At 47.3% G+C, this 14977-nt stretch overlaps 1 protein-coding gene across 5 annotated transcripts in view; it reads left to right on the top strand.

Moving 5' to 3' along the window:
- Positions 1-14977, top strand: part of STK33 (serine/threonine kinase 33) — a 1543521-nt gene that overhangs the window by 713450 nt on the left and 815094 nt on the right. For all 5 annotated transcript variants that reach the window (XM_085648124.1, XM_085648123.1, XM_085648121.1 and 2 more), the window contains one exon: positions 9130-9217. In XM_085648124.1, the coding sequence (XP_085504250.1) occupies positions 9130-9217 (88 nt within the window). The remainder of the gene's footprint in view (positions 1-9129; positions 9218-14977) is intronic.

Raw genomic sequence — 14977 nt, 5'->3', positions numbered from 1 at the left:
CTTCACTGGGCCAGTTTTGACGCCGGGGACCCCATTCCCCAGGCCAGGCCTTTCTTGAATGGGGTGGGGGGCGTAACATATGCAAGATAAAGAAATTTAATCAGTCACTCCTCTGTGATAAAAACTGCTGTTTGTATTAAGATGTCAATGACGACTCGTTTCAGCTATTCAGCCTTTCTCAAGTGAACTGCAGTTCCCCAGTTCATTACTAGAGGGCCCGCTCGTGTCAAATGCTAAATCGTCAAAATTCATGCTCAGGTTTGCAGATCCGTAATGCCCTATCAAATGCAAAAGCATTTAGATTGTAAAGTGAAGGTGCAATTGTACAAGTCGTTAAAAGGTGTTGTGAAACTGCAGCTTCACAAGTGTCTACGACATGGGTACTCACAAACTTTCTCTCGGGGGGCCAAATTTACAGTGTGGTTTGTGGCTGAGGGCCGCACCGGTGGGGGTGGGGGCAGTGGGGGAGGGGGCGGGGCTAGAGCAAAAAAAAAAACTATGACCATGAGGTTTAACACAGGCCCCTGCAACGGACGCCTTCGTCCACTGAGCCACCAGACCCGGCATTCACACATCTCTATCTAGCTATCTCTCTCTCGCTCTGTCTCCCTTCCTCCCTCTCTCTCTCTCTCTCTCTCTCTCTCTCTCTCTCTCTCTCTCTCTCTCTCTCTCTTTCTTTCTCTCTCTATCTCTCTCTCTCTCTCTCTATCACTCTCCCTCTCTCTCTCTCTGTCTCCCTCCTTCCCTCCCTCTCTCTCTCTCTCTCTCTCTCTCTCTCCCTCTGTCTCCCTCACTCTGTTTGTCTCCCTTTCTGTCTGTCTCCCTCTCTCCCTCTGTCTCCCTCTCTCCCTCTGTCTCCCTCCCTCCCTCCCTCTCCCTCCATCTCCCTCCTTCTCCCTCCCTCTGTCTCCTTCTCCCTCCCTCTGTCTCCTTCTCCCTCCCTCTGTCTCCCTCTTGTCTCCCTCCCTCTGTCTCCCTCTTGTCTCCCTCTGTCTCCCTCCCTCTGTCTCCCTTCCTCTGTCTCCCTCTCTCCCTCCCTTCCTCTATCTCCCTCCCTCTGTCTCCCTCCCTCTGTCTCACTCACTCTGTTTGTCTCCCTCTCTCTGTCTCCCTCCCTCTCTCTGTCTCCCTCCCTCTCTCTGTCTCCCCCCCTCTCTGTCTCCCTCCCTCTCTGTCTCCCTCCCTCCCTCTCTGTCTCCCTCCCTCTCTGTCTCCCTCCCTCTCTGTCTCCTTCCCTCTCTCTCCTTCCCTCTCTCTCCCTCCCCCGCTCTCTCTCTCTCTATCACTGTCTGTCTGCCTTCCTCTCTGTCTCCGTCCCTCTCTGTCTCCCTCCCCCTCTCTCTCTCTGTCTCCCCCTCTCTCCCTCTCTCTCTGTCTCACTCTGTCTCACTCACTGTTTGTCTCCCTCTCTCTTTGTCTCCCTCGCTCTGTCTCCCTCCCTCTCCCTCCCTCTCCCTCTGTTCTCCCTCTGTCTCCCTCCCTCTGTCTCCCTCCCTCTGTCTCCCTCCCTCTGTCTCCCTCCCTCTGTCTCCCTCCCTCTGTCTCCCTCCCTCTGTCTCCCTCCCTCTGTCTCCCTCCCTCTGTCTCCCTCCCTCTGTCTCCCTCTCCCTCCCACCCTCTCCCTCCCTCCCTCTCCCTCCCTCCCTCTCCCTCCCCCTCCCTCTCTCTCTCCCTCCCTCTCTCTCTCCCTCTCTCTCTCCCTCTGTCGCACTCTGTCTTCCTCCCACTTTCACCTCACCCGCTGCTCTCACTCCCTGCTGCCCTCTGTCACCTCACCCTGCTGTCCTAGTCACCCGCTGTCACTTCACCCCGTGCTGAGACAGCTTCCCGGGAACACACACAGCCGCCGCACCCAAGTAATTCACAGGTCTTTTAAAGACTATTCACTTGTTAATAAGGCTTTGTTGTATTTCACCTCTTCTTAGCGCTCCTGCATCTCCACTCAATCAGAGTGGAGATGCAGGGGCGCTAAGAAGAGGTGAAATACAACAAAGCCTTATTAACAAGTGAATGGTCTTTAACCCCTTCGATGCTGCGCAGATTCCGCCGCTGTGCTGACGGAATCTTGCGCGGGTGTGGTCATGACGGAATGGTTCCGTCATGAGCACAGCTCAACCGTGGGTCATGACGGAACCATTCCGTCATGAGCACCGAAGGGGTTAAAGGAATCGCCCGGCCCCCATAGCTCTGTGCTGCTGCAACCGGCGATATAAAAAAACACAGGTATGATGTCTGCAAGGTCCGCGGGTCGCCAAGGAAGGCCTGCTGGGCCCACGGGCCGTACTATGAGTACCCGTGGTCTACGAGATGTCCCTCACTAGTCAAATGCAAAAGCACTGAAATTCTTACATCAAACTGCAGTTTCATTAGTCATCACTAGCTGCCCCCCAAAGGTCTAATGCAAAAGCATTGAAATGTTTTCATGAAGCTGCAGTTCCACAAGTCGTTATTAGGTTTCACTTTCTAGTCAAATGCAAGATAATTCAAATTTATACATGAGGCAGCAGTTCCACTAGTAGTTACGAGGTGTCTCTCACAAGTCAACTGCAAAAGCATTTGAATATTTTCATGACGCTGCATTTCCACTTGTTAATTGAGGTCAGAAGCAACTGCTACAAATGACGTGCACGAAGCTGATGGGGTGTGGCTTTAGTATATAAATTTGCATACATGTTTGCTATTTTAATGTTTTGTGCTTGTTTTCTATAGGATTAATTATTTGCCAAAGCTAGTTCAGAATAATTAGTCACAGATTTCACTACATTTCTTGATTTTTATTTTTTGTGATCACAGCCTACTACTACTCTACTGTTTATAGGAACGTTTATTCACTAGTAAGTATAAGTGCATTTAAATAGTGTGGTTTGGCTGTTCATTTTTCAGTGGGTGTAAGCTTTGTCTTTGAGTTGAGAGGAGTGGTTTTTACAGTGCTGGTACAAAACTCCAATATGGGAGGCAAAGCTCTACAATTAATTACTAGAGGGCTCTCTCAAGTAATTGAAATGTCAGTCACAACCTACTGCATATACACTCTAGCAACTTTGATGACTTGTGCTAATTTTCAATAGGATGAATAAATATACCAACGCTAGTTTATAGTGAGATATGAACATTGTAATTTACAATAAATGCCAGGAGAGCTATGAAAATAGTCTATGTAACTCTACTATACATAAGATCTGCTGGTAATTGGTAAGTGCAAGTGTCTAACAATTTTATTTTTGGGGAACTGTTTTGTAGGTGTATGAATACATGTGCAAGGGAGAGCATCCAATGGCTGTAGTGGGCTGGCCTGTTAATCTATACCTTCTGCTGGGGTGTGAGGCAGAATAATTTGAATTTCATGCCAACAGACCAATGGTGAAAAAGTATGGATTGAGAGCCCCTATATGTGCATGTATTTTTTTGTATGCTATTGTTTGGAAAACACGAGTCTGGCAAGACAGTGAAACCTGTCTTTCGACCATAACTAAAAATAAACACTTTCTGGACTGAGATCTAGCTTCCTGCCAAATGTGGTGTAATTCCATTGCACCATTTTCGTTTTAGAATTGTTCAAAAACGTCTATGTAAAAAGCATAGGGAAATATGCTTTTGCAACCTTCCGTTTTCCACGGCCCTTGCTTGAATGATCACTCTGAAAGTTTCCAAGAAGAATTTGAGGTAGATGAGCATTTTTGGGGGGCGGAGGGGGAAGGTTTGTGAAGATTTGTTAAACTACGCCAAAATTATTAGCAAACCAAAATATTTTCTTCTTATGGCAACGCAAAACTAACTATGACTAACCACTGGGGACAGCCAGTGGGAATATATATATATATATTAAAATACTTTGTTCGAGCAAGGCAGAGTTTCCTTCAAAGTGGTCTAAAAATTCTTGGAACTAAACTTAACTCGGCTTCATTTTGTATTTGCACTGTAGCAGCTCTATGATATTTTGTTGCTGTCTTATCACTGGGGATTTAAGCTTCATATGCTTTCCACCAGCAGCAACAATTGTTTGTCTGCAGCTCTCTCCTCTTAACCTCTGTGTTTGCAGCCGGACACTGCTGCTTGTTCCTTGACTGGCAACTGCAGTTTCAAGCTGACTGTATCTCAGACTGCCCTTTTTATACTATAACCTAGTCCCTCCTTCCAAGTATTTCTTCCTGCTAGCATGCCTTTGTGTTATGTCGGTCAGTGGAGGTGCAAGGTTGTTTTTGGCATTTTGTGGGGACCAGGTAATTATTTCTTTCTTTCTTCTTGATTACTCTAACATAGCACCCATCAACTCTCCACAGGCCTCTTTCGACTTGATGAATTCTTTATCTTCATCAAATGACACATCTTTAATCGCACAGAAAAACTGTAATATGATAGACAGCTAGCCACAGAGTCCTTATCTTAGAATCCTCCCCAGGCATCAGACTGGAACCAGACATTTTTTCTGCAGTATCTCAGTAGTGGGTGTCAAACGACTGCACAGTGAAGTCGTCTCCCAAATGTGATGTCAACGGAGCCCATAGAAGCCCTTCCCTGATGTGATGACTTCAGTTTCTTCTTTTCCGGGCTAGCAGCACGGATACGCAGTACTGTTCCTCTGGCGTTTTTTTCAGCCTACTTGATGTTCTTTCATCAATGGAGCAGGGTGCCCTTTTTCTACCGTTCTTCCGTGTCCTCGGGGTGCAAGCCTTCTAAGTACTGTGGACGACAAATGTCCGCCATGGGCCCTCACTCGGTTTGCATGTGGTGCATGGGTGAGCACTAGGTTTCCAAAGAGTGTGACTCCAGTCGCCAGCTCTGACCAAAAGTACAGAGGGAGCGTCACATAAAGCTCCTTGCGATGTGGATGTCACAGTCATCAAAGTCTTCTTGTCGCCCTCGGTCCCATATGCGCCCTATGGACCCACAGAGTGTCCGCGCTAGGAGCCTTTCCCGCAAATGCCATTCTTCTTCGACGTCCGTAGGTAAGTCTCGGCGTCAGCGGTCGAAGTTGCAGCACCTCCCGCCTTAGTCGCCTACCGCTGGTCCGCGCTTTTCTGTTGACGTGTCGGGGCACAAGTCCGTCCAGCTTCTCCCCACCTATCCTGGGGTTGGGACGTCTTTAACCAAGATGAAACAATATTCTCAATCTCTTTATTCTATTCCTGGGTTGTCACCTACCTCTGGAGTGCCTTTGGACCCACGGAAGTGCATGAGGTCGTGCCTATGACCGCAATAGCGGGTTCTCCCCTGCTTCCGGTCAGCCTCTTTTGTCTGACACCTTAGCGAAGTCGGTGCACAGCTCATCGAGGGTCCCACCTTCGGCTCCTACATCAGGTCTGCTGGCTCCAATGTTGGCGTCAGGCTCTTGACTGCCAGCTCCCATAGTAGTGCCGTTGATGCCGATCTACGTTCCTTCCGATGTTGAGGCGTCGCATTCTCGCTGTCGACCAGCTTCAGTTACGGCGCTCTGCCCTGCACTCTCTGAACACTTCTTGTGTCCTCACCGCTTCTCCCACGCCTTGTGGGACTCATTGAAATGTCTCCTGCCATCCCTTCTGGAGGAAGCCTGGAATGCTCTTATTACCTTGGTACAAGATGGTCAACAAGCTGCCACTCTTAGCATCCGCTTTGGTATGGATGCCACCGATTCTGTTGATCTGGCTATGCCTCATCCATAGCTATACATCGTCATGCATGGCTGTGTACTTCTAGATTTTTGGAGGCTGTGCAAACTACAGTCATTGACATGCCTTTTGATGGTGCCTCTCTTTCTGGTGCGCGCTCAATCTCCGCTTAATGCCACTTCAGAGAGAGTCATGGTGGTACAGAGTCTTAACTCTGTTGTTGTACTAAGGTTGTCAGGGACAGTTTGTTTCCCTTTGTTTTGACTCTTATCCGCTTTCATGGGCAGAGTACTCTGTCCCTTCCAGGGTGTACTATTCTTGATTTTTGCAGCTACTTTTCTTCTCATTTATGCTGACAGTGACAGGTTCCATTTCCAGCCATCTGGAACTATTTTGCTTTGCTGTCTTGTGGGAGTATGTTCTTATGACGTCTTTCTTCCACTTGATTTTTTCCTACCCAAATACTTGTGGCGGGTATTCTGTTATGGTGTACGGATGCACTATAGCCTTGTTCCACGTTTTCGGGGACCTTATTTATATGCCTTAGAGGCATTTTGTAAACTATCTATGCACTTAGTATCCCTTATAGGGACTTTGACTTCCTCTGCCCACTCCATATGGACGGCACTGGTTCCATAAGCAGGCACACTCCTGGCCTGGTGGGCTTTAGTTCCGATCTTCGACCCTCCCAGTTGTGGACCTTCTCTTTGTCCTGTTTTACTCCGTGGGACACATGGATTTTCTCCCACTCATATTGTGTTCCTGTTGGTTCTGGCCTGTGTTTCACGACTTCACCTCCCTAATGCCCTTGTGGTATCCGTATCTTTTTGGCATATTGCTTTGAAATACGCCTGGGCCCTGCTTTCATGTGTAGGCCCCTTTCTACTTTATCATGCTCCTGGTGCTGTTTATATTCAGCAGCCTAGTGTTCTTGTATGTGTTGTTACCCCTTTGGGGTTATATCTACCTCCTTGGGATACAGCTGCTGCCATTGCCTCCTACATAGGATTTTTAAACATATCAGCCATCGCACCGTGGGATAACTGTTGTATCTGCTGTTATTTCAGTTCTCTTTGCTTGGGACACGGTCCCCTTGATTGTTTGGTTCCTTGTCTGGTATCCTTCTTTCTCAGGAGGCTGGGTGTCCCTTTCTTTTCTGTATCTTCCTTTCTCCACTCCCACCTTTATGGTGTCCTCTTTTCTATGGGAGAGGTTTCATTTATCCTCCTTCTTTGGTGAGGGTATCCCAAAACATTTTTGGGGGCATATCCCATCTGTCCTCAAGTTTCCATAAAATGTTGGTCAGGTTTCTTACCTGTTTCTCCTGCTTCCATGAGTTGAACAATGTCTGATTGTCATAATCAACTATCTGTTGCCCTTAGTTTCTGCCAGCCCTCCGTTTCCCCTGGTGGTGGCGGTGGTCATCTTCTTCTCCTTTTCCTTCCTCCTCCGCCTCTTCCAGTTCTGCGTCCTCTTCTTCCTCCTTTCCACATGCTGTTTATACTTTACTCTCCTGCTACCACTTGCTGGCATCCTTCCTCAGTCAGTGGTGTTGGTTCTTGGACGGTTGCCCTTGTTTTTCTGTAGTGGGCATGCTTTCTGCTTCCTCCTTCTATGTGGCATTGTGTTGCGATTTCCCAGCTTGTCTTTCTGTCTCCACCTCAGTTACTGTCGTAAACTCTTCTTTTACGATGGTAGGACGTATTCTCTCTATCCTTCCTTAGTTACCTCTGTTCTTGGAGTGTTCCTCGTTCTTTCACTTCTCATCTTCCCGCTCACTGGCAGAGGGCGTGCGTTACCACTTTTGCTATACCCTGTATTACTTGTGTGTCTACGGAAATTTCTATGTTTTCTTTGATATGCACATTTACCCTTATATACATTTATATTTGGATGTCTCTGCTTGTATATGCCTATCTCTTGAATGGATTTCTTGTAGATGTCTTTTACTTCAGGTATATCTATGTGTGTATTCGCATAGATGTATATATCGTCTGGCCATCTATATGGTATACATCGCTGCATTTTACCTACACCTTCTTGGTGTCCTGGTTCAACCTTTTTGGTTGCACTTGTCTCTTTCCTTCCTTCTCTTCAAAGAGCATCTCTGTTACATTTTTTTGGAGGATGCCTCATATCTCATCAAGGTTCTCAGTGTAATAGCGGTTTCTTTTTACCATTCTTGTTTTTCTAGCGACACTCTTCAGCATTCATTGTTCTCTTTTAATGGTTCTATTCCTTGTTTCTCACTGTCTTGTTGCTTTCTACTCCTTACGGGCTTTTCATAGTCCTTCTTGAAGATCAGTCCTTGGGTGAACATCTAGCTTTACCTATCATTTTTCAAATAGTGTGGTCCCCTCTACCTTTTTGACCAATGGGTGTCTGATTCTAAGATTAGGAGGCTCTATCAGCTGGACAAGTTACTTACCTTTGGTAATGCCTTATCTGGTAGAGACAGGATCTAGCTGTAGATTCCTTTTCGACCCAGCCATCCTCCCTGCTCTGCGAACTGAGGGCCCTGTTGTCTCCTAGATCCTGTCTTTGCCTTCTACTGCGGTTCTTCCTATCTGTACTTGTTGATACAAGATTTTTTCCTTATTGGCACACTGTTTCCTGAGACTGTTTCTCTACATGACTCCATGTTGTTGGCGCGAAATTGGTTACAAAGAAACGGACGTCAGCGTGTCGGGGGAAGGTTTCTATGGACTCCGTTGATGTCGCCTTCTGGAGATGTTGCTGCGGAGTTGCTTGATGCCCTCTACTGACACGCAGAGGTACGGCCGAAAATATTTTCAGGTCCAGTCTGGCACCTCAGGGGGATTCTAAGATAAGGAATCTGCTGCTGGATCCTGTCTTTACCAGATAAGGCATTACTGAAGGTAAGTAACTTGTCCGACACTCTTAAATTTAGCTTATTATCCAGTTAAACATAAAGGAATCCGTCTAGGATGAAGTGTCCACATGAAACCTACCAAGAGCTATGTAGATGAGCAGCTCAGTCATAAGGATAGACTGAGTCAGTAAGTGACACTCACAAACACCAAGACAAGGAACATTGACCACCTCATGCCAACATTCAGATAGAGGCGCTCTTACTCAGATGAAATATCTCTGAATGCTAGCCGCAACAGAATATTCCTATACATGCAATAAAAAATAGCATGAACGTGTGCAAGCCTTAAAGAGGGTGATGGCTGCCAAAAGTGCAACGTATGTCTTAATAAAAAATATTGTGGAAACTAAAATGAATGGTTTGATGAAACATTTTGGCATCACAATATTCTCAATATACTATTGAAGAGCTGATGCCTGTTATGTGCTGGAGGACTATGGTTTTAAAAGCTAGTAAACCATTTACATGCTGTCAGTCCTGTAATTGATCCTTTAGTATACATCCAATAAGACATTTCTTTTTCAACAACCTTACACACTGTATGCACAGTATCATTTTTAGAATTGTACTTTTTTCTACAGTTTTGCAAAATAGCACTATGGTGAGGAGGCACATACAGTAATTTTATATTTTTCTTACTTTTTGTAGGTAACTGATTTTGGATTAGCTGTGCAGAAAGGTGGTGTTGGCAGTGAAAACATGTTGCAGTCTACTTGTGGGACACCTGTCTACATGGGTATGAAGAGGAATATGTATAATTTTAACTCATTTAAAAAAAAAAAAACCTTTGTACAATGGACTATAGAATTATTCAAGTGTTAGGACCTAATGTAGACTTTGACGGATAGATAGTCGCTTGGGAGGGGTGAAGGACATTACCTTTACTATCCCGACAGTACTCAGTCCATCAAATTTAGAGATGACTGTGGTTCTCTGTATCTATAAAGGAGTCGCCATCCTGGAGGTTCCTTTCAATGTACAAAAAGTTTGATGGATGAGCGTCATCGGTTTTGACAGCTGTTCACTAAACTTTTTTCCTTTTTTTGTTTTTCAAAAACAAACTCCCAAGGCGGGAGTTTGTTTCCGAAAAAGAGCTATGGCTCCCACACCCTGGGAACTTCCTTCCAGGGTGTGAGGTAAGTATTTTTTTATTTTTTTTTACTGTTCCTCATCCCCTAGTTTTATTTGGCAGTAAAAAATAGAAAAAAAAGACATTGTATTCTCCACCCTAAATAGTGCAGGCTGTCCAATGCTCTTAATCTGACAGCCCTTACTTCGTCAGAGAAGGCTCACGAACAGCAGACCCAATAAGGGCTCATTAGTTAGAAAGCTTACAGTCGGCCCGTCTCTAAGTGAGATGGGGCAACCAAGAGTTCTGCAGACGGGGTACTCTGTCGCATTTGCGAAGGTGATCAGAGAATGAAAGGTGACATTGTACTTCGCTAAGCATAAGATGCGGTTGCTTTTGAAACCGTGATCTTGCTTTCTCTCCAAGTTGTGGAACTGTTCCTGGTCATGGAGCAGTCCCACGCAAAGCCCCACTCTTGCTCATAGTCTTCAGGTAAGCTGAACTCGAAAATTCACCATAAGTGCAAGAAAGCAGAACTCTGATCCAACCTGCCACTCAAAATCATTTCAGTAGTTGCGAGGATGACACTCCAGCGTGTTCCATACCTGGTCTTCTCGTGCCCTGAATATCCCAGGGCAGTCTTTGACCCTGCAGCAAGTTTAGACCTTCAAGGAGGCCAAGATGAAAATCTTTCAGACACTACAGGCTTCCTGTGGTATTCCTTTGGTACCCATCAAACGGCAGGAGCCGTGAGGTGGACTTCCACGAGTAGGCCCTCCCCAGTGCTGACTGCCCACTAAAAAGCTGCCTTTGGCGCTTTACTAGCTCCTATCCCATCTTCTGCTCTGGCTCATAGGCCCACGCCAGTCCCTCAAGTGTTGGTACCTCTGCTGATTTCACCAGCACTGAATACCCCAACACTGGGCTTCGACCCATAACCAACATCTACTCACACCAGGCCTATGTTGCGCTATGAGTTTACCAAGGTGCAACCAGTTGTCACTTAACCAGTTCCTCAGACTCCTCCTTTACACTCAGTGTGCAGAGTGCTCGTTGCACTAATGATGACGAGGAGGTGAACAAGGTCCTCCCCTCTCATTCCACTAATGAAGGATTTTACCTAGGCCTACAGAATGCAAGTGGGCTAGAAACTTCCTCAGATACAGATCTGGACCCAGCCTCTGGTCCGCCAATGGAGAAAAGCCCCTTTGCAGTAGTGTGCAGAATGGCAGAGGAGTTAGATTTACAACTGCCTATGGTTGAAACCAAAGCCAATTTTCTGACTGAAATACTCCAACCATGGCTATTATTATCAGATCCTGTATTGCTATTTAACGAGGCACTTGCAGACACCCTCATGGTCGCATGGGCAAACACATGCTCAGCTCCTCCAGTCAATTGAACTGTGACATGACAGGCCCCTGGCTACCCTGAATTTCTTTTAATCAACAAAGACCTGGCTTGCAAGGGGGCAACATTAAATTTATACAAAGGACACGGGGTTAAGGAGTTATCAACCTCCACCCAACCGCTGATGACTTTTCAGTCTAAACCCGTCCTAGGTGCCCAAAAATATGAAAAAAGACAGACAACTCCACAAACCTATTCCCTTATTACAGAAAAGGTGAATATAAAACACATCAGAAAGTAAGTGAAAGAGTGAGAAAGCACCTCACGTGCGTTTCACCAGAGGAGCTACTGGCAGGTTCTCACCAGCATGCTCACATCTATCATCATCAGTTGCTTTCTCACTGAAAGTAAAGAATTTATGTCCAGTGAAGAGACAAGAGTAAGTGAAAGACTATAAGTGAATGTATCCAAAACAGAAACCCCGTGAACTATACAGGACAATTTGTCCCAGAATTTAAAATTGAGTTAAGTCTCACATTTAGCTTTGCCCTCTTTAGTCACGATCGTGAGCTTACTCAATGTTAAAAGCACAGCATGTTGCAAACCTTTTCAAAGTAGGCCAACATGTTTCATTGTCTCTGCGTCGTCGTGGCAATTTCGTCGGGGCGCGAGGTTGGTATTTGCCTCACTGGACAAACGACTTTTGTATGCGAAGTGGCTGACAGACAAATACACAAACAAAACAAACATTCATAATAAGACCAACCAAATAATATACTGTTGTATGAAATCTCAACCTGGAATATGCTCAATCATAAAAGGCTATATTTACCACGTGGGAGCCAAGGGCGCACGTACCAGCGTCCACCATACCAAAAGGGTGTCTATTCAACATGCATCCCTTTATTCTGAAGCGCTTTCGTTGCTCATTGTATACCTGCGGAGAAATATTTAGTGAAAACATAATCATTCAGTAGCCTCTCTTAAGGAAACAGCGCAATGTGCCCCTTCTCGATCTATAGGCTTTGTTATAGCACAACAATATCCTCTACTACGTATTTATTGTGACCCACTCAATCTGTGCTATAATCCTTCAGGACAGCTGCTGTACGACTTCTTGCCAAGTATCTGTGTGAATTATACATATCCTAATCAAAATACACATTCAAGGATAATGTTCTTATACCCGGGCAGTGCATACCTCTGTTAACATGCATAGATGATTTCAGAAAATCCGCACGCACGTTCCAAAGTAAGAAAGTATGTTCTATATTCTCAAACACACACTCGTACTACTAAGAAGATCTCGTCCTATGGCCATGATTTACTGACACAGATACGTGGGTGATTTCAAAACATCAGCAAACTTATCGTCAAGTTATGTGCACTATTTTTAAGCATAGACGTTGACGGGAAAAGAAGCTGTAATGTAGTGCCCCTTACTCACAGGTGGTACCCCCACAGAAGATAGGAGTCGTGGTGGTGGTGTTGAAGGGTATTTATTTCAAATTTACAATTGCCAGCAGGAGCGCCGGTACGGAGCTCCGATCCCCTTTGAATCGGCGCGCTAGTCCGAATCCAAGATGGCCGCCGCCGGAAGTCCGGTGACGTCGCACGTCGTGCGCGCCGCGGACTAGACCGCAACACCACATCTCCCTCCTTTATAAACACAACATGCCATGTTCCCCTTACGCACGTGCACAGTCTTACTTGTGGTCCAGGCTGAACTCTTCGAATCTTCGTGGCAGTATTATTCTCCTCCCGCAGCGTGTTCTCCTACCTCCTGTGCTCGCGGTTGGAGTGGTGCCCCCCCCCACTCGGGGATGCTGCTCCACTCGCTTCATTGAGTTCAGGACCACCCAACTCTGTCTCTATCGCTGTCTCTTGGTCTCTAAGTCCTGGTGTCTCAACTCCCCCTCCTCTTGGACTCCAGGCCTCTTGAGGAGAGCCTCCCGCTTCTTCTTCCAGTCTTCTCCTATCTCCCTTTGTCGCCGGTGTGGACCGGGTTTTGTCCATGTTGTTCAGTTCCGTTCTGTGCTCTGTCTCCTCGGCCCTGGTACATCTTGCCATACGATCTTGGGCCCATATCTTCCCGTCGCTCAGTAAGGCCGATGTGGAGTAGGGTTCCACTACTTGGAATGGGGGCGTGAATTTGCTGTCCCCCTTTCTCCCGGGTGTTGGGAGCTTCACCCTAACCCACTCCCCTTTTTCCAGTGCGACTTCCTTGGTGTTGTGCCTTGAATCATAGTAGTTAGTGTACACGGCTTGCGCCTTCTCCAAGTTCTTGCGCACCACTGCCGGTGACCAATGACTCTGCACGGTAAGCCTCTTCCATGCCACGTTGTCTCGGGTGAACGGTTCTCTTCCTCTCAGTATTCGGAACGGGCTGTAGCCTGTGGAAGAGGGAGTTATCCTGTAAGCCCATAGCAAACGCTTAAGTTCCTTCTCCCAGCTTGCCCCTTGTCCGATTGCAGCTTGCACCGACCCCATTATTACTCTATTGAATCTCTTCACTGCTCCATTCCCCGCGGGGTGGTAGACGGGTGTGCGTCTGACCGTTATCCCATTTCTGTCCATGAAGGCCTCCCATTTGGTCAACGTGAACTGCGGGCCGTTGTCGCTTAGGATTCCCTTGGGGATTCCTTCCCTGATGAATATGTCCGTGAGGAATCCTAAGATGGTGTCTGTCTCCGCGTTCTCATCCACATGGATTTCTGGCCACTTCGAGTACCTGTCCACGACTACGGTGAGGTACTTCTGGTTACCACTGGCGTCCTGTATGGGGCCTAGGACGTCTATTGAGATTTCTTCCCACGGATTTTCCGGACACTCAAAACGTCCCAGTGGTGGACGCAGCATCCTTTGTGTCTTGTCTGCATTGCTGCACTGTTCGCACGCCCTGACGTGTCGTTCCACCGCGAGGTCCAACCCTGGCCACCAGTAGTCCTCCTTCACTCTTCCCTTCGTTTTCACGATTCCCAAATGCCCTTCGTGGGCCAAGGCCACCACTCTAGGTCTCAACGCCATCGGAGGCACTACCTTGTTACCCCGGAACAGGAAACATGGGTCGTCTCCCAACGACAGTTCTTCTCTGATTTCCCAGTACTGTTTGAGTTCTTCTCCGAGTAGCCTCTTCTCCGGCCACCCTTGCGTCACATACGTTTTGACTGCCTTCACCTTCTCGTCAGCCTCATACTCTTCTTCCCACTCTTGCCTGCTGATGGCTTTCTCGTGATCCCCCATGAACACCACTGCGTACTCTGCCCACTTTTCTGTGTCTTGTGTCTCTGCAGATTCCTTCGCTGCTGCCCTGCTTAGGTAGTCTGCTACTCTGTTCCTGGTACCGGGTATGTACTCCACGTCGTACACGTAGTCGAGGAGTCGTAGCGTCATTTTGGCGATCCTCGGTGTTGCGTGCTCATGGCCGTTGGACGTGAGGACTTTTACCAGGGGTTTGTGATCTGTTCGCAAAAGGAATCTTCCTCCCCACAGGAACTGTCGGAACCTCTCCACCGCCCACACCACGGCCAGCATCTCTTTTTCAATCACGCTGAATTTGCGTTCATTGTCAGCCAACGTGCGGGATGCGAAGCTGATCGTGGCTGCCGCTCCTTGTGCGGACTGTTGAGTTAGTACTGCGCCTAGACCTTGGTCGCTCGCGTCTGTGGTCAGGATCGTTGGAGCTGTTGGGTCGAATCCTTGAATGGGCACCGCACCGCATATTTCCCCTTTCATCCTCTCGAATTCCTGCTGTTGTTCTTCCTTCCATGCAAACGCCATCTTGTCCTTCAGGATCGACCTCAGGTGGTGTGTCTTTGACGCGAAGTGGGATACGAACTTGCTGTAGAATTCAGCCATCCCTAAGAACGTCCGTACCTCCTCCTTGTTTGATGGTGTGGGTGCGTTCCTGATAGCCGCCACGTTTGACGCTTTGGGTTTTATGCCGTCCTGGCTGATTTCATGCCCCAGGTACGTGACACTCTCCATTCCGAACCTGCACTTGTCCCACTGGGCTGTGAGACCATTATGCTTGAGTACTGCCAGTACGTCCGCCAGCTTCCGGTCATGTTCTTCCCT

The sequence above is a fragment of the Triturus cristatus genome, chromosome 3_2 (genome assembly GCF_964204655.1).
Source record: "Triturus cristatus chromosome 3_2, aTriCri1.1, whole genome shotgun sequence".
In the NCBI taxonomy this organism is placed as follows: domain Eukaryota; kingdom Metazoa; phylum Chordata; class Amphibia; order Caudata; family Salamandridae; genus Triturus; species Triturus cristatus.
This window is presented reverse-complemented; position numbering and strand designations above follow the sequence as displayed.